At 45.4% G+C, this 19,185-nt stretch overlaps 1 protein-coding gene across 9 annotated transcripts in view; it reads right to left on the bottom strand.

Moving 5' to 3' along the window:
• Positions 1-19,185, bottom strand: part of RREB1 (ras responsive element binding protein 1) — a 125,907-nt gene that overhangs the window by 91,200 nt on the left and 15,522 nt on the right. The window contains exon 1 of one of the 9 annotated variants that reach the window (XM_056330905.1): positions 13,402-13,519. The exons of the other annotated variants lie outside the window; for them this stretch is intronic. Within the exon in view, the coding sequence (XP_056186880.1) occupies positions 13,402-13,477 (76 nt within the window). The 5' untranslated portion in view covers positions 13,478-13,519. Of the gene's footprint in view, positions 1-13,401; positions 13,520-19,185 lie in introns of those variants that run through there. 9 annotated transcript variants of the gene reach the window in all.

Below are 19,185 nucleotides of genomic sequence, written 5' to 3'. Positions count from 1 at the left end.
CTTTGCATCTTTTCTGTACATTCGTATCATAGACTCAATGGTACAAACACAAGGATGCATACCTGCAAGGTTCATAACCACACCTTTGAATTAAAAAGATTACTGAGCAATCTAACAAAAGGGTGTTTACTTTTAGTTCATACAAGTCTGTACCACTCAGCCCATTTGCAATCTGCAATACTGATACCATTAAACACTGGAGACAAAAGGACCCGTGTTTCTCCAATCAGCTGTAGTAAATCCACCGAAGTCAAAACAAAACTAGTCAAGAGACAGGCCTTTGGGATGCTACACTACTGTCTCCTGCGTGGTTAATTTTGATGAGCTTGTTGAAGCACAGCCTTTAGCCAAGCGCTTTTTCATAGAAACTCATCCATAGCTCAGAGACAATTAATCATCATTTATTACTCACCTTCTGGCAACACCTTTAAGCTAGGCACGGTCCAGACACATCAAGACAGACAGTCCCAGTCTGAAGGCTTTGTGGTAAAAGGGAGCCATTTCTGAGACTCGATCCTGATGGACAGGCAACTACAGACACCCGTGGTACTCTGCATGGCTACTAGGATCTGCCAGAATAAAGCTGCTCACAGGATAACTTAAACACGAATGCAATTCTTTCAGAAAGGGACAGGTACTTACTAAACCCACTGGCTATACCTACTTTTCAGTTCCTGTCAACAGCTACTGGAATTATGGTACAAGTAAGTCTCCATGAAAGGATTTTGCTTAAGAAATTTAGAGAATCTTCATAGACTTATTAATCAGAGCACCTCACTCGGTTACAGTACATAGGAAAGTAGTTATTCTGTTCTTCTGCAGCATTAGTAACTTCTCAAACAAAGAAGCCTGATTGAGGCAGACAGTGAGGGGCTTATCAGCTTAGGAAATGGGAAGGATGGTCCAATTAACTGCCAAGCAGTCAGACATAATTCACTCTGACGAGGCCAATGAGAGACAAGTAGGAGAAATACAGTCCTGTCCATTTATGTAACACCCAAACATTCCCTCCCTGCAAAGTTTCCCCTTCTGGAAGTCTTGCCTAAATAAGGAGAAAGTCACTAGACAAAAATCCACCTGTAGGATCTGCATCTAACCAGCCACCTCCTGTGACAAAGCAATCAGCTCCGTGGTACAGGAGGCATTGCCAGTCACTGAACTGCTGGACCCAGGCGCTAAGAGCCATCCCCAAGCAGACACCCAGGAAGCTCTGTGCAAGGTTATCTGGGGTCCACACCGTCTCGCACACCAAGGAACAGGGCAAGAAGCAGAAGGCACAAAAAGGCAGAAATATTCCACCCCGGTCGAGGCAGGCTGGCTTCATCTCCTTTTCCTGAACCACCTCTCCCAGCACAGAAAGAGAGTGTTACTGAAGTAATTTCACAATGTTTAAAAAAAAAAAAAAAAAAAAAAAGTTGAAGGCAAACCATATGTAACAGCTGATTAAGAAAGCTGAGAATCCAGCTGCAGTGCTACTCATCATGTTCGCTGCTGTGCTCGGTACCCTACTAGCATGGGGTAAACAAAAAGAGTGCACAAAGAAAGAGGAAGGAGAGAAATTCTACGGAAGATGCTAGAATGGAAAGAGAAAGTTCCCAGCAAATCATAGCTCTAACTTGGGACCCATCACCTAGGAGGCAACAGGCGTTTGAAGTGGAGAGGGGAGAAAAGAGAAAGAAAAAAGTCCCCAAAACATTAATTTGTACAAGCTTTGTCTGACATTTAGAAAGGAGTGGAATCTTCATTCTGCAAAAAAAATGCATACGTGGGACCTTGTCCATCCTTTGGGTAAGGCACCTTGTTTGTATAATCCTCTTCGTTTTTCAAAGTGCCAGACTTAAGACTGTCATGATCAGAAACACATGCTTTATGCACTATGAGCAGGAGTGTAAAAAACCCCAGTTGTGTGGAATATTTATGTTACATATGGCAACATCCTATTTGTCAGCTGGTTACCAGGAGCTAAGGAATCTGTGTGGTACTAGCAAAGTCGCCTTGCAGCAGGGTGCTATAGTGAGCACGAACCGGGCTATATATGGTATGTTTACTGAACTATTAGGCACAAACATGTTACAGAAGAGATGATGTCTCGTATTAGACACTGAGCTTCCTGCTGCAAGGCAAAACCGTCTCGCTCAGAAATCAGTTTGTCACATATCCCTCCTATGCTTCTGGCCGCGGGTGCCAGTGAAACCTCTAGAAAACAGGAACAGGTTATGCTGCAAGTAATGATTAACTACGTGGGGGATCAGCCCTCCAAGCTCCACCCGCCAGCATTCTCCGTCTCCTTACTGCTCTTCCTCCCCCGCTACTTTTCGGCTGGGACTGCTGGCCAGGCAAGGTGGCGGAGGGCACGAAGGCACACACAGGCGCATGCCACGCGGAGCGCTGCCTCTGCAACCGGGTGACGGGCACAGACAAGTGCACCCTCTATTTCTTAAGAAACAGCTGGCAGCAGGCAAGCAAGCGCTGCAACCAACCGCCTGCCCCACGTTCAAACCCAATCTGCACAGGAATATTTCATAACGGGGAGGAGGGGGGGAAACCTGAAAGGGTAGTGGGAGCAGGGTGTACTGAAGATGCCTTAAAGCACAGGAGAAGGTTCGTATCTGGCTTCAGCGTCCTGCCTAACCTGTTCTGTGGTATGTTCCAGTTAACTTTCCTTTTGGTCAATGTTGTTGGTTGGGGTTTTTTCGGCAATCAGAGCCAAGGTGCAGCCCCTTCTCTCCTCCGACTCCTTTCACGCTCCATCGCACTCCAGCACAAACATAGGCACACAGGAGATGCCAGAAAACAGAACGCCGAGTCCATCACAGCCTGAAACTGGACGCACTATTTCATCACTGTTAGGGAACTGGATCTTCCTTGTCAACTCACCAGAACCATCAGCCCTCAAGCACCAGACTTCCCACCTTCCTTGCTGCTTTTTTATGTTAGCAACTTCTGCAGCTCCTCAAAAAAAACCAAACCCAAACTATACAAAGTGGTAAGGGGTGGGAAAACACAGCAAAAAAAAAAAAATCACCCAAAACCACACCCCCAGAAGACTGCACGCCATGCAAATCTATCAGAGCACAGTGCGGGGGCAGCGGCAGTGATCCCAGCATCAGGACATACCATCATCACCACAGCAGATTTATGTCTTCATTGTGGTACAGTATTCACAGGGTTAATGGACAGCCCGAAAATCATAAATATACCTGCTACACAACAAAAGCATCAGCTCAAATCTGCACTGGGTGGTTTCTGACAGGGGTTAAGCAGCTGGTAACCAGTGGCAAGAACTCGGTGGTGGTTCAGTAGCCATTTTAAGCAGCAGACGTATTAATCACGGGAGTGCAGTAACAAAAGAACCAGGGGCAAAAATACGCTACAGAAACAAGGACCCCCAAAAGCTCAGCAACACACACATACCCCTCCATAATATGTAAAATAAACGCAGAGAAGCCAACAAAGAAGATTATTCCATGACCTCCAGAGCACAGCAAATCCCTCTGAGCAGAGTGCTAGGCATCAGAAACTTCCTGGTTTGCAGGCCGTTGCTTCACATTTTCTGGGGAGTTTTCATGCTGTGGGAAAAATTTCCAAGTACACTGAAAGTAAGCCTGCAGCATCCCCTTCCACTCCCACAGCAAGTATGCAGTCCATAAAAGATTAAAGTGTTGGAAACACATGCTTAAGCAAAGATTCCTCTTTTTTTTTTTTTTTTTTTTTAAATCGTATCAACAGTGGAGCACTTGATGCATTTTATCAAACTGTTTTGCCATCCCTTTTTTAAAGCAGCAAGGGCGGGGGGGTGGGGGGAAGATGGAGGGAGGGAGGGAGAGCACGTGAGATACATGCAGTCTGTAACTTGAACACTGTTTTACAGATGTATTTACTATACTGTTTTTCTTTAGGGGCTTTTCAGGCCAGGGTGGCCTTTGTTTCTGCGTGCTATATAATAGCCAGCTCATAACAAATGAGCAATTGCAGAGAAAGCAGATCTGGCTCCTTCTCTCAATCTGCTGGGATGCCGAGGCATGAAGATGTGCCTGAAAATCTTCTGTCTGGTTATGAATCTGGTCAATCCCTTTGGTCACGCGAGTGCCTCAAGTCTGGTACAATTATTAACTGTGCTGCAGTCACATGAAAGAGAACGAGCTTCCCCCTCCCACCCTCATCCCCCGTTAACATTATGTGGGCAGTGAATATATGAAGGAACATTGTGAGGTGGGGGGTGAGGGGTGGGAACCTCAACAGAAAGGCTGCAAAGCTGTATATTTTTCTTATTATTCCTTTTTGGTGGATGGATTATTATGTTTCAGGCAAGCCTGTCCAATGCTCAGACTCGCTCAGGTACCCAAAGGAGGGTGAGATGGGGAATCTTCATCTTCTCCAATCAATACCGCCTTCTTTAAAGAGGGAAAATTTAGAGGTGTTTCCAGTCTTCCCCATTCCTTAAACACAATGATGATGAAGACGGAAAGCATTTTAACTGAAGCATGAATGGACAGTTTCTAAGCTGGCGGGGTTACTTTGGAGATGTTCTTATTTGCTGGGGGACACACTCAACAGGTATGAGAGAGAAGAGATGGGAAAAAGAGCCCACTGTGCTTCTGAGGAGAAACTCCTGGCACTGAGACAAATGAGACAGGCAGCGTGGACTAAAAGCCTAAACTGTGATTCAGCTGCCAGGACCAGAGCCTCGTGCAAGCTCCCTGTTTTACAGCCTCTGCTCGCATAACTGAAAATGGGGATGGCGCTTTCCAAAAGCTGCTCTTCAGGACTAAGGGAGAAACAAGAAAGAAACAGCATGCAAACAGCACGGTACCACTGACCCCAACTGCGCCTCTGCCCCCTCCTCATGCACTCCCAGCCTGCCAGAGGGCTCGGTGTTGCGTTATTTTAAGTGTAAACCAAGCGTCACAGATGTGCGTGCTCTGGAGAAACCTGTTAAAGACTGCATCTCAGCTAGGATGGGAGCCGCGCTCAATGGCTGTGGAGCCCCTGCGGCCTCCCCCGACACGTCCTGACCCAGCACAGCAGCCCGGAGCCATGTGCACCATTTTGGCCACAGCCAGTGAATTGCGCTGACCTCAGAGAAGGGGGGTAAGGGGGGCAGGTGGTGAGAAAGAGCGCCAGGTTTGACATAAGATGGCAATTCCTAGACATAGTTAAAAATGTAAAGCAGAGTGCATCTTTAAGTGGTTTCATCTATACAGTCTGGACGACATACAGTAAAACATAAATGAGCACATACACTTTCAAAGTGCTACATGTATTTTCAGCTCAATTATAACTGAGTATGCCCCCAATAAAACATCTGTAACGTTACACCATGCATCCATTTTATAAAATATTTTAAAATGTGCTTTTGCTTCAGCCCGCCTACACAAAATAATGAAGGAATATCACTCATCAGGAACTCCCTAAGAAAAATAAACCTTAAAATAGCACACTACGCTCACTGAGGAACATGTATTTCTGCAAAACTGCTGTTCTTTATATATTTTGCATCTGAAAACTGCAAGTCTCACATGCGCACACACAAAAGACAGACAGACTGCTGCTGTCGACAAAATGGTGCCATTTAATACAAAAATCTGGTTTATGCATAGCCTGGCTGTAGTGCATGCTGGTCCCAAGTAGAGTGGGATGCAGCCAGTTATATCGAACAGTTGTGCCCTCAGCAACAAATGGTGCATTCATAAAACTGGAAAAGCCTCTGTCTAGGGGCTCGCAGCTCTGCAAAGGAAACAATTGCTTGCTGGCATTTTCTGAGGGAGGGTATGGCCAAAAGAGGTTGAGGGGGAGAAGTATGATCTATAGGAAAGCTATGTACAGAAGAAATATCAAAATTGAAGGGAAAAACCCCCAAATCTGCCACTGAATTCCCTTTGCACTCTCCCTGCATTAACTAGTCTCTAACAAAAGAGCAAGGCCACCTGAAAAAGACATGCACTTGGAAAACACTTGGCCAGTCAAGAGTGTAGTAGAAAAAGAAGAAGAAGGAAAGAAAGAAGCTTTCTTGTAGAACGCTGGCCCATGAAGAAGCAACAGACATCACGCAGGCTGCAGTACACAAAGCCGCATCTGACAGGCAGTTTCTCACAAGTTTCTTACCCTTGCCTTTATTAGCTATGCCACCTCCACACTGGTAACTAAAAGCCAACATCTGGTGCTAGCTAAATGTCAGCACAGACAATCCCTTTAATAAAAATTTAAAGAGTCTGGGTCCCAGCGAGGAAGTCATTAGTGCTTTGAATGTAAGACCCTACATGAGAGCTGCAAGACTGAAACAATCCAGGCTTTTAAGCCAGGCAGAGCAGTGACTTGTGTGTGCTAGGCCACCTCTCCAGGCCCCCTGCCACCTCGCACCGGGGATGCTCAGCTCATGGCCACTGGCCCATGCGCAGCCCATCTGGACGGTTCGTCTGGTCAGCACCCTGTGCCTGGGGAGCCCAGGCAGGTCTGTGGGTGCCCAGGTCCTGCTGCAAGATGGGAGCATGCCGTTCAGTCTGCCCTTGGCTTAGGGAGCTCTGGCAGCTGAAGTGCCCAAACACACCTGGCATCTGTATCACTGAAGCCAAATCCTGCTTGCCCCTAAAATACATGAGACACCCACGCCAGTCGATGCTAAAGTGCTCCTAAATAGCATCTATGAATGAGTAATTGTCACCTGCTCCATTGTACGGAGCTCAGTAACTAAACAACCCCCCGCCCAGATCACACACTATAACTGAAGTACAGTGGCAGAGGCAGTGAACGTTTCTGTAAGAGAAGAAATTAACTGAGGCCCACCTACATGCTGATAGGAAGTAAAAGCCAAGGCTCCCGCACCACTCCTGGCTGCCCCAAGGCTGTGCGGTGCACCCCATTTTTTCCTGGTGCCCACGCGACACAGAGGTCTCTCACGTCTCGCCCAACAAAAAAAATTCTACCAAGCTAACCTGACCACAATGAGACTGTCTCCCCAGCTGAAGGAGAAAGGACAGAGATTTTCTGTAATGGTTGATGGTATGAGTCCCTTCACTGTGTTATCAAAAGATGTCACATGTTAAAGAGATTTGAGTACTCTTGCACTGAAGCCTTTGCAAGGGTATCAAAAAAGGGGATGCATGTAGTTCTTGCTGCCCCCAGTGCACCTAACAGTCCTCCGAGAGCCTTTTATGAAACAATTTCAGAGGGGAACAGGACTGTGGTCTCACAGACTGACAGTACAAGTATTTTTCCACAGAGGTTAAAAAAAAAGAGGCGGGGAGGGGAAGGCAAAACAGGATGAGTGGTTCTTCAAGAGAGAGTGCCACTCCTGCACCTCAGTGCTACAGCAGATAAAACCTGTGGGTCTGCTGAGAGTCAAGGAATAAATGCTGGGAGCACATACAGCCTGCTACAGCGGTGAGAACCGAGCAGAAGCTATTGAGGCGCTGGAGAATGAATGGTAATGTTTTTGTTTACCAGCTGTGCACTGTAAATGATTGCTTTTGCAATAAAATTTGCACTGTATTTGCATAAATAATTTCAATAAAACTGTATGAAAAGCCACTTCATTAGTGCTAGTTATCAGTTGGAGACCTACAGCAAATACAAAACTGCATATGCTTTTGCAGAGGCATCAAAGCGACCCAAAAACTGTCTTTCTAACTTTATTCCTTGGTCAGTTTCCAGGCAAGGCAACAGTTTACACACACACACACACACACACTGTTTTGTACATGCTCCCATTAAACTTGCCCTCAGTATGAAGTGAATGTATTTTAGAATTCAAGTAGCACACATGATTTTGTTTCCCTCCATAGACTTTACAAACGCTTCTAATACAACTCCAGATCAGCCTATTAGGAAAGGAAGTTTTGTTTGGTTTTGGTTTTGTTTTAGATTTGGAGAAGGCAGTGAAAACACCTGGGAAGCTGTGGGAAAACATCAACAGAGTTAAAAAGAAAATTACATCCCAGGCTCCTGAAAAACTTTAAAATAAAGCTCTTTGGGAAGTTTGGGAGAAAGGGATGAACAAAGAAGTTCTCAGTTTGAGAAATACCTTTCCTTTGAACACTGAGTCACAGAGTACAAGTCTCCACATCACCTTGCAAAAGAAAAATAAAAAATAAATCCTGTCTGAAATGTGTCACTTTTCACTGCTGTTTACTTTGTTTGTTTGTAGTGGTTTGGTAAAATCCCACAAATATTAAGACAAAACCACAGTCCGTATTTTATATTTAGATGAACTAAGGCACCTTCCAAGAAGCTGTAATTGCAAGCCTGCATCTAAAGCTCCTCTCCTTCTGTCACCCCCAGGAGCAGGCTGCTGTGGCAGGAGGAAGAACATGGGCCACCACTGCAGCCCTGGTGGTAGCCCTCCTCCATGTGCTGGCCTGGCCACCCCACAGCTCAGCTCCAGCAGGATGCAAGAGCTGAGTTGCACCTCCTGTGACAAGGGATGGTTTTGAGTTGGATGGCTAATGTCTGTAGTTAAAAGTTTAAAAGCAATAACAAAGTCCCTTCTTGTCTCTCTTTCATCCTTCAGCTGGTCCAGTGGAACAAACAGGATGGGATTTGTCTCTCACGCTGATGCTTCCAGTATCAGCCGTGATTTAAATCAACGTGCAGTAGGGAAAGGAGCTCGAAGGTTTCTAACCGGGTGCGGTGAACACCATGACCTCCTCACACCCCCGCCCCACAAATGCTTAACTGCTGAATGAGATTCTTCTCGTTTCCTGCACTGAATCATCTGTGTCACCACAAAGATGAGATTTTTAACTGTACGCACACGTTTCTTATTTAAGGGGCATGCAGCGGAGGGTGTTTCTCAAACTACTGTCAGATCAGCCACACACGGTTTAGATTTCTTCTGTGTTTGATGTATCTTTTAAGTAAATCTGTGTCTTTCCAATGAGGTACAACCTTTCAATGATGCTGTTTTCTAGGAAACATGCAGGTGAATGCTGCTACTTCTTTCTTTTGCAAAGTATTATTTGAATGAAACTAGGAGGGACAGGATATGCTGATTTGCACAATTAAAAATAATTTAAAATTTGAACCCTGACATCAGATGCTTCAACAAATTTCATTAGAGCAGGTCACATGCTCTTTTCAAAATGCATTTTTTCCACACCCCAACTTAAAATTGTTTCATTAATTTACCTGCAGATTACCTCATTTTCCTTGCTAAGCTGATCAACAGCAATTCATTTTGCAGAAAAATTAGTAGCACTGCACTTCTCAAAAGCAATAATGAAACATCCAAGTCACCCAAGAGAAAGAAAGGTGAGGCGAACTGCTAAACCACAGTTCCTTAACTACCCTTCCTAACCAGAATGGCTTTGTATCATTGCTTCAAGGAGGCAAGGAAAGGAGGAAATTGTGATCTCTTGCTGCCTGTGCTTGGCTGTGCACTGCTGAAGTCAGCGGGAGCTTTGTGGATGCTGGGCAGGAGCAGGCCCATATAAAGATATGACAAGCGACAGCGAAGATCATACTCTGCTCTGGATTGATCTGTGTCACGAGGAGTTCATGCTGTCAGTCAGCAAGAGTGTGAGGGGGGCTGATGTGTTCTGGTCATCTCACTAAAGCAGAAGAAAAATTAAAGATGCACGTCAACCCTGCAGTACGCCCACGTACTCTCACCTGGATGAAAGCTTAAGGACAAGAACCACGTTTTTTTAAATGGGCATACTTTTTTCACAAAGTGTAGTCAACCTTCTCTACCCCCTATTTTAATAAGGAAAAACCTACCATCGTTTTGACCTTGGACTTGTTCATTTTCTCTGTCTCTCTCAGTACATGCTCTTTGCTAACCATTCAGCATGCTGCGAGCCCTGATAAAAGTGGTTAATGTTTACTGAAACCTGCGTATGAACTGTACTAAACCTGATGCGGGGGGAGGCAAAGTTCTGCTAGCAGCATCCACAAGCAATTAAAAAAAGTTTTTTCTTTTTAAACTCACCCCCCCATACTAAACAGCTGCATCAGTAGATGGGCAAGCAGCACAGGGAGACGACTGAAAAAATGCTTCTAATCCATCCACCTAGACACTTCAAAGTCAGTCACTGTTCTGAGTACCACAGGCCTTCCAAAAACACACAAAAGCAATGGAAGAACTGACTGCTGAGATTCTCTTTCTGGGTGATGCATACTTTACCCCAAATAATTATTTTCCAAAACAATCTGAAAACCTACAAGTCTAGCAGAACTGTTGAGTGTTCCCTTTCAGCTCTCCCTGTAGGAAGTCCATACACCCTTGCTTGAGCAGTCTTCAAAACATCCTCTTAATTAAGTGAAAAAGCAGAATATTACTACTGTAAACTCAAACTACAACTAACAGTTGAGCAGTGCGATTGAGACACCTTAAATTTACCATAGCTTCTTCTCATCAGAGACATATCCTTAAAAATAATCACCTGTTTCAATAGCTACACCTGTGCACTATTTAGAAACAACATTTCATAGCGTAAACAAAATGTATGCATTGCCCCTTCTTAGCTTACTGGCATTTCCTCCATCTGTGTTATAATATCCAGCCCAGAGAGCTCAAACAAACAGCTTTTTCCTCCCTCCCACCGTCTCTGGTGACAGTGGGATGCTCTCAGGTGTTTAAAGCCTTAATTTTTTTTTTTGTACTAGAGGGCAGCAACAGCGCCATAGTCACCTTGGAAACAACCATCACCCACTGTTTGCAGAACAAACAATGGTACCTTTTCAGCCAGCGTGAGGCAGGCAGGGCAAGGGGCAGCCAAGCAATTCTGGGACTTACAGGAGTGTTAACATATTGCATTCATTCAGTGCGTCAAAAAATAGTTCAGCACGAGAAGCAAGGCGCTCTCAAAGTGAGAGCCTTTGGCTGGAAACCACAGACAAGTGCATGGGGCTCAGAAGGTCAAACAAGTCTCCCAAGTCAGCAATGAGGTCTTTTCCTCTGATTTTTTTACTTGCCCTCCTGTTCCCCTCTCTCATGCACACAGAAAGAAGAAAAACGCACCTATTTAAACTGATCTTATCCCTGAGAAGTCAAGTGTTCAGCTTCCAAGTAGCACTCGCTGAAGTTTTCTCTGTGTGCCAAAATATTTTAAAGAACTGTTTACCCGCACTTGTAGTGCTTTGTACCCAATGCATGAAAAGCCATTTCCAGAAGCGCTCCCTGTGAAGTCAGTGAGAACTGCGGTTATTCAGCATTTCAGAGCCTATATCTAAGCACTCAAGCCGTTACAGACCCCTCTCCTTTCAATTTAATTCCATTTTCAAAGAGCCATGGACAATCTGACTGCTTTAAAAAACAGATGATGTACATCTGGCTTAACAGTAATTTCTGAGTGTCTTCCTATCTCCTGAAGACTTTTTCCTCTTCTCAAGAAAACCCCACCTCCAAACAAGCCTTTTTACCTACAACAAGGAGGAAAAAAAAGTGAGATGTTTAAGGACTCAGGTTTTATCAATTTTAACACCCTCTCACAAGGCACTTGCTCTTGTGCTGGTTGCAAGTGGAGTGTTTAAAGCAGAGCAGAGACTGAGGCATCGCTCAGATACTTTAGTGCTTTATAACCTTCCCACACCGGCTGGCAGACACCTACATCGGTGAGAACAAACTGTCATAAGTCCAACTGCCCAGCTCATCTGTAAGGCCACTTGGCAAAGGATTGCGAGGCCCTACGAAATCACGCTACTGCTTGACTCGTGCATAGAAGAGCATCCAGGTGTGCTGTGAAGGAGTGCCAGGCACAACACACCCAGCTGAGAACTGCACTGAGGTGATGAGAGCTGCACAAAGGTACGACAAAGCAACTCCTAGGTGAGATCTGTGGATTTCCACATCACAATATAAACATTTTTCTACAGCCTTCGCTCACCTTTCATAGTGCACTCAGCTTTGAAAAAAAACAAAAACAACAACAACAAAAAAGCCCCAACAAAACAACAGGCAAATCATCTTAATTAGACCATTAGAAACACTGACTGGCGTTGCGCTACTAACTAAAGCCTCCAGCAAACTTGTCAATGTGGGCCAGACAGGTTCACTCATGACTACAACCACGGTAGCTTCAGCTGGGTCATATTAACATTACTAAAAAATCTATCTTAATGTTCATTAAGATGCAGGTTAACCCATTAACTGGTCTTGCACAGCCACAAACATGGCTTTGGACATGGTAGGCTATACCTTAAGGAGCATCAAGAGAGCTTTTTTTTTTTTTAATTGTGTTCAGCTAACTCACTTGACCTCAAACAATTGAGACACACACCCTTTTTGCCTGTCAGGACAGGGTCCTTCTCTGTCTTGCATTGCTGGGACAGGAGAAGTGAAATAGGTATAGAGGTGATTCACATGCAACCCATCCTTCACTTACTCCTAATGGGGGGTAGAGGGGAGGAAAGCACATGGGTGAGAAGCTGCAGATGTTCCAAGGCTGTTCCAACTTTAACAGCGCACAATTTAGGGAAAACAAAACAAGAAGTACAGAAAAATGGGATTTGAACATTACCGACCTGAAAGAATCATTATAAATACCTCCTGCTCTGTGTAAGGGCTACCCTGGGCTCCATCTGCCTCCAAGGCCAAGAAAGGAAACATTAAACTTGAACAGCCGCCAGAATTCACTGTCTACCTTCTAAAAGCGCTGGGCTGTGTTTAGACGGGGAGGTCTCTACCTGCAGCAGACCACAGGCAGCACGTTGTCCACGCCTCGCTGCTGCTGCTGCCTCTGCCCTTGGCACCGTCACCAGCACCGTCACCAGCAGCTCCAGCCAGAGCCCGGCCGAGGGACAAACACGCAGCTCTGCCCCGCAGGGCTGCCCTCTCTCCCCCAGCATCTGCAAACAGCGCCGAGCTCGGATGGGAGCGTGTTCCTCACGCCCCAGCAACAGGCTCCAACTGTTCTGGCAGAGGCGCGTGCTCCGGAGGGCCCTGACTCAGCGGGCGAGGAAGGCACAAGGCACGGGTACCAGTCGGACGGGAATGCTCTCCTGCACGGCACGGCCTTCCAGCGGGCTGGGGGTGCTATTCGAGGCACCTCGCCGATGTTTAAACAAGCAAGGACGGCAGATGCACGCGTGTCGCCTTCGCTCAGGCATCGCCGCGAAAGCTTGCCGGGGTCAGGCCGCAGCCCAGGGCGCCCGCAGCCAGGCCTCCCTGCCCCGAGCCCAACGGAGAGGCAGCGGGAGCAGCAGTTGCTGCAGCAGGGCCAGCCCTTCCCCTCCCTTCCCCCCGCGCAGCCACCCCCACCCTCCAGGAGCTATATCGCAAATCCCCAGGCCTCGCCGACTGCCAGCTGACATAACTGTTTAGTCAGCAACCAGGGAGAGGGGTGGCCGCCCCCCGCCATCCTTCCCCGGCTCCTTCCCGTGGTACCTTCCCCACTGCCAGCGGCCGCCAGGGAAACAATCTCTGCCCCCCAACCCCTCCCGGCCTCCCCAAAGTATCCGGTTTACCAAAAAGTTTGTCGAGCTGTGCACGTAACTGAGGGATCGGTGCTTTGTATAACCCTCTTTCACCACCCTGCCCCATCCCCCAGGCGAGAGGAGATCCAGAAGCACTGCTTCTGCTCGAGCAACTTCCTCCATTTGCTGTGAGAACATCACTCCGGCCAGCCCCGCGCCCCGCGCCGCCCCGCAGAGGAAGCGCGACATAATAGCCAGGCCCCAGGTGCCAAGGTTAGCTTGTCCTTTTCCTCTCCCTGGGATGATTCCCACTCCTTTTAATACCAGCCTTCCAAAGAGCGAGAGCTTAAAAGCCGTGCAAAAGTTATGAACAGGAAAAAAAAAAACCAGCACTGAAACCTGCTGAAGCACCACACAGCCTTTGCACACTACGACTTACACGTTTCAGAAAGGTTTAACCTTTTCTGTGGAGCAAAAAGTCAGGTTTCATCCACACACATAAAAGCCAAACGACTTTAACCATACCTTTTTTAAGTCAGAGAAGCCCAACCCTTGCCAGCAAGGCAGCAGTACTACCGGCATACAAAACTGCCCGTGCCAGCCTTCTCTGCCTGCCTAGTGCGGATGCAACAACTACAGCAGTACGAACGTCTCAGCTGAAAGGAAAACTGTATCCCGGACCAGGCCAGAATAATGAAAAGCCTTGGCAAAAGGCAAGGATTTAGTCTGCCAGGGAGATGGGAGGTTATCACCCCAATCCTGTTCCTCGGCACACACTAAGGACATGGTTTCCACCCTCTACTCTCACAACATCTGCGTAACTGCATGTGTGACGTATTTTTTGAAAAATGGGTTTTAATGGAAAGCCTGACAATGTGTTATTCTACCTTTCCCTTGTCACTTTGTTTTCATGGTACAGAAGTGTGCACCTACTTACTCTGAAATGTAAATACTTACAGTGCTGAGTTGTTGGGGGGAAGCTGCTACACTGGCTCATTTCACAAATCCTCTGCCTTTCCAGGTAACAAGGGGAAATCAAAAAAGTATTACTATGCCCCAGATGTTATGCTGCTATCCATAGTTTACACAGAAACAACATGTCCTGTACTGACATCCCTAAAACAAAACATCTATTTGGCTTATATAAAGGTCTTTTTCACGGTAAAAACCTGAAACCTCCCCCTTTTCTCTTCTCCTCCCCATAAAAAAATACATGCATGCTCTTTTTCGTATTTCCTCCCAGCTGGGTATCCATGCAACTGACTCCAATTCATTTGATTACTAAACTGTAGAATAACTGAGAAAATTGGAGAGTTAGAAACCTCTATCATATCATGTAATTATTACTGTGAATATAGTTACTAAAAGAAGAAAAAAACCCAACCCTAACAGTCTCCAAATAACTAAGCAATGGTGAGGATTGAAATTCCCTAGAAAAGAAGAATGTTTTAAGTTCAGAACTCCTTAATTCACTCTTCCACGCTTCAGCACTAAAACCTCACATTCTACACAGGCTGCCTGCTGCCAAGAGATAGACAGCTGCAACACGTAGACACAAAAAGGAGGTGTCTTTTGGCTGGAGTTTTAGATTTCTACATGCTGCCCTTTTTTATATGCTACTCCTCCAAACAGTTATAAAAAATAACTTCGGAAATCTAAAAACAAATGGACTATTGTAACTGATGGTAGCTACTGATAGAGCCTGTATTAAGTATGCAGATGCCATAAAGCCCCTTCACAGTCTATGTTCCTTTGCAACAAGACAATTCTCTTGGAAATGTGCTGTTGCAGTTACTGTACTTACTTGGCCTTTAGTGTATGTTTAGTTCCATATCTTATAACAGAAGCCTGGGCATTCCAATAAAACCTACATCAGTCTTCACTACTATTTTTTTTAAGCTGGTATCTCTGTGCAGTGATTTATACCCTGCTCCTGGCTACTCAAACCGACTTCTTCCACAAAAGACACTGCACCAAGACTGACAAAGCTGCACCACGTTTGTACCAGTTCAGCCAGAACAAAACCTGGATCACAATCTTACATGATGAAACATGATCTCCTTACACAGTATCAAGCATGATTAAGACAGATACTCTCTTCAGATGGAAATCTATTCGGGAGCAGAAAGAACAGCTAAAGGAGACCTGATTTACATAAGCAACAGAATTTTTGCACAGCTAATGCAATAAAGAGCTTTTCATCACGAGAGCAAACAGAGAATGTGTAGTAAGGTGGGAAGACTATTCTCACAGCTGAAACTCATAAGCCTCTTGAGGCTAACAGCCTGTAGTTTTGTGCTGATGGCACTGAGGGTCAACACCTCGCCAGAAGCTCTTCCCCTTCCTTCAGCTGCTCATTCCCATGCCAGGGAAAGCCTATGGTTTGCTTCCCCTCTGGTGACCAAAACAAAAGCTGGTGAGGTAAGACTGTTGAAAGACAGAAAAAATTAGAGGCCTGGCTACCCAGATCATTGTAGAGACAAGGCTTACAGAGAAACCCCACAAACCCTTGTACCGGCATCTCTGAAGAGTAGGTGAGTTACAGTGCAACAGCAATGAACTGCTACAGGTGAGGGGGTAAACAAATTGTGAAAAATAAAACCAAAACCCCCTCCTTAAGCTCGTTTTGCTGCTTCTTCATCCTGTGATGTCAAATGCACCTTTAGGTTGCCAATGAAACTATTCTGAAGTCACTAATTCAACATCACTATTAATTTTTTTAGTTACCCAGGCAAAGACACATCAAAAAGGGGGAAACTGGGAGAAAATACCCAAGTATCAAGATGCTTTAGAAAAAGGAGCTTCAATGAGATAACAAACATCTAGCACAGATCTCCATTGAGATTCTTCCCTTTGCATTGTCTGTAGTCACGTACCTGGAAGAATACTTGCCTTGAAGTGGTGGGGGGAAAAGCATTAAATACAAGTGGTGTTAAATACAACCTTTGAAGGTGAACACCACAATGTACCTGAAAGACAGGGGCAAGTGGGAATAGCACAAGTGGGAGAGCAGGGGAAAGTAACTCTTTTACCATAATCCTGCCGCTCTTACAGTTACTGGCATCACAGTACCCATCAACTGACAATAGCCATGGAGTGGATACTCACCCTTCAATGAACCTGGAAGCCAGAATGCAGATACAAATAAACAAGTTTAAAATGAAGCACTTTCAAAAAATTCCAAACTGTTGTGCTGCTGTTTCTCAGTATCGCAGCTACAAACCAGCAAAGATTCTAAGTCCAACAACACAGCAGATGCAGGTCCTATATACAAGGACAGATGCCACAGACATTGATAATGACACCCCCTGCCCCCATGGAGCAGATCCTGGACTAGACTCTGTGTGCAGGAATTCATCAACCCAGCAACACTGCTGCATGGATTCCAGGACCCATTCTAGCAAGCAATGCCTCCAGTTTCATCCAACGTTGATTCCAACCCTCTGCAAAGACAAACTGGCAAAAAAGGCATTCCACTTAGTTCTTCCACGTTTCCTCCTGGCCCCTGCTTCGCTACAAAGACATGATGGTTTTGACGACTTGAGCACTGATGATGACTGCATGGGCTTTTAAAATCTGTTATATCTACATTGCAACCAGAAGTCATGTCCTCTGCTATGCCTTCTCCACTGCCTCCCTGTGCTGGTACAACTAAATCAGCTGCACAAGTCAGATTAGAGAACTGACCCAGCCAACACTGAACTTTCCGAAGACAAGAGGGCCAAACACAAAAAAACCTTATCAGCTTCTTGGCCTAGCACTTTAGGGTGTACCTTTAAGATATTTAAGCTCTTTAATATTTACAATATGTACCTTAAGAAAAAAAGGCATTTAAGAAAATACTTCAAATTAAAAAAACATAAACATGCCCTCCTGCTTACACATACACAATGACTTTATTTTAGCCTTTAAGTTTTCCTGATCTAACGCCCAAGAGCAGAGAGACACCTGCAAAGCATATGCCATGCCAGGGCTCCATTCCTTGGTCCTCACACGGCCTTTTAGGATACTAAATTTAAATGTAGGATACTAAATGCGTAGAGCAGCAGTAGAGCAATGCAAGACAAGCTCTGAATTCAACAGTCAGAACTACAACCACAACTCAATGGTTTAAAAGGACAGTCCCTGCCTCCTTTCTCAAAAGAGATGCTTGCTACTTCCAAACACTATATAATTCACAGAGCCCAGCACGAAGTGCCGAACAGCTTATTAGAATGGTTTCGTACACAGCGACATTGAAAGATTATCGTTATAGATCAGTACTACACGATGAACAGGGCTTGTTTCTCCTAAGACCACTGTATTTCATCAATCCTGAGAGGCTTAATAAAGGGAACAAGTAACCTAAACAGAGCTGAGTTCTCATTGTGAAAGGCTTTCTTTACCTAAAGGACTGAAATCGCTAGCATCACCCTCGCAACCAAGTTCCCAGTTTTGGCAAGTTGAAATAAAGTTTTTCATCAGCTAAACACAAATCAAGTAATATGCATCATTTGGTAGGCAGGTTAAGGTAGGGCTTTAAAAGCCAAGGTTCCTTTTTAGGCTATGTCAGTACCGAAGAATGTGCAGCTCTTTACACAGAGAAAGGGGTTAGCATGACCTCTCCTTTCGCACTCTCCACTTCAGAAGTGGCTGCATTTCAGTAGCATTGCAGGCACCAATTTGTAAAGCACTCTGGTCGTGATCTAACGTAAGTAAATACTAGCGGTATGGTTAGTACGGAAGCAGAATTCTTTTGGTCGCAAAAATTAAAATCTCCCAAGTCCACCAACATGGAGCAGTCACTACAGATGGACAAGTGGCTTGGCAGACTACCAAAAAAAGGGGATGGGAACACAGTAGTTACATCAATAATCATTTTACTTCAGAGGGCTCAAAACAATTCCTCTGGTACCTGCTGAGACCAAACAGATGGGTGAATCCTAGTCATCGTCCCAAATAAGCAGGCTAGCACTGGAAAGCAGGCAAACTTCTTCGTGAGTAGTGTCACTTGGTTTGAGTGGATCTTGCCCAGAGCTGGCAAGGAAAAATGCCCCATGTCTCACGCAGGGCATGCCTCAGGCTGCCATCTGTAGGGGCAGGGAGAAATAGTAAGCAGAGGGATTCAGGGGCACTGCTGTTAGGATCTGGCAGGGTATTTGGGAAGGAAAGCAGTGAGCAAAGCACCATTTAAACAAGCAGTTCTCAAGCAATCAGGATGGAAGTAACTGAGCCAGACCAGCAAACACCCTCACCAGTCAGTATCTTCTGCCTGTAACTTGCCAACATTGAGGAAGTTTCCCAAAAAAGCTGCTGAAGAGGAGAATCCTGGCAGCACCTGGAAGTCTTTAAGCCTGTCCAAGTATATGTCTTACAGCAATAAATATGTAGACAAATAAAGTACTTTTGGCATGTGCCTGCGATAGATGTTAAAAAGGCAAACTGAAGCTCTAACAAATGTTGGTGAACAATGTGATCAGAAGCATGGAACAACTTCTGCACAGTAATCAATACTCAGACTGGGGCTCCAACCTGGGAAGAAGGCCACAGAGGTGATACAGCAGAGGCCCACAAAAAATCCTGAAAGGTGTGGAGAAGGTCAGTAGTGAATGATTACTGTTTCCCATAGTACAAGTCCTAAATGGCTTCCAGTGGAAGCATCAAATGGCAGGTTTAAAAAGTTGTTTTTTCACCTCCTCTCTAACAAAGCATGTAGTTAAAACTGCAAAACTCACCACCAAAACATGCCATGTGTCAGTACAGGTTCAAAAAGCCACTGGAAAAGCTCAGAAAAAAAGGATCCTTGAACCTAAATACTGTACCTATATAAAACCCCTTTGGTTCAAGAGATTCCAG

This window comes from Falco biarmicus, chromosome 3, assembly GCF_023638135.1.
Source record: "Falco biarmicus isolate bFalBia1 chromosome 3, bFalBia1.pri, whole genome shotgun sequence".
NCBI lineage: Eukaryota > Metazoa > Chordata > Aves > Falconiformes > Falconidae > Falco > Falco biarmicus.
This window is presented reverse-complemented; position numbering and strand designations above follow the sequence as displayed.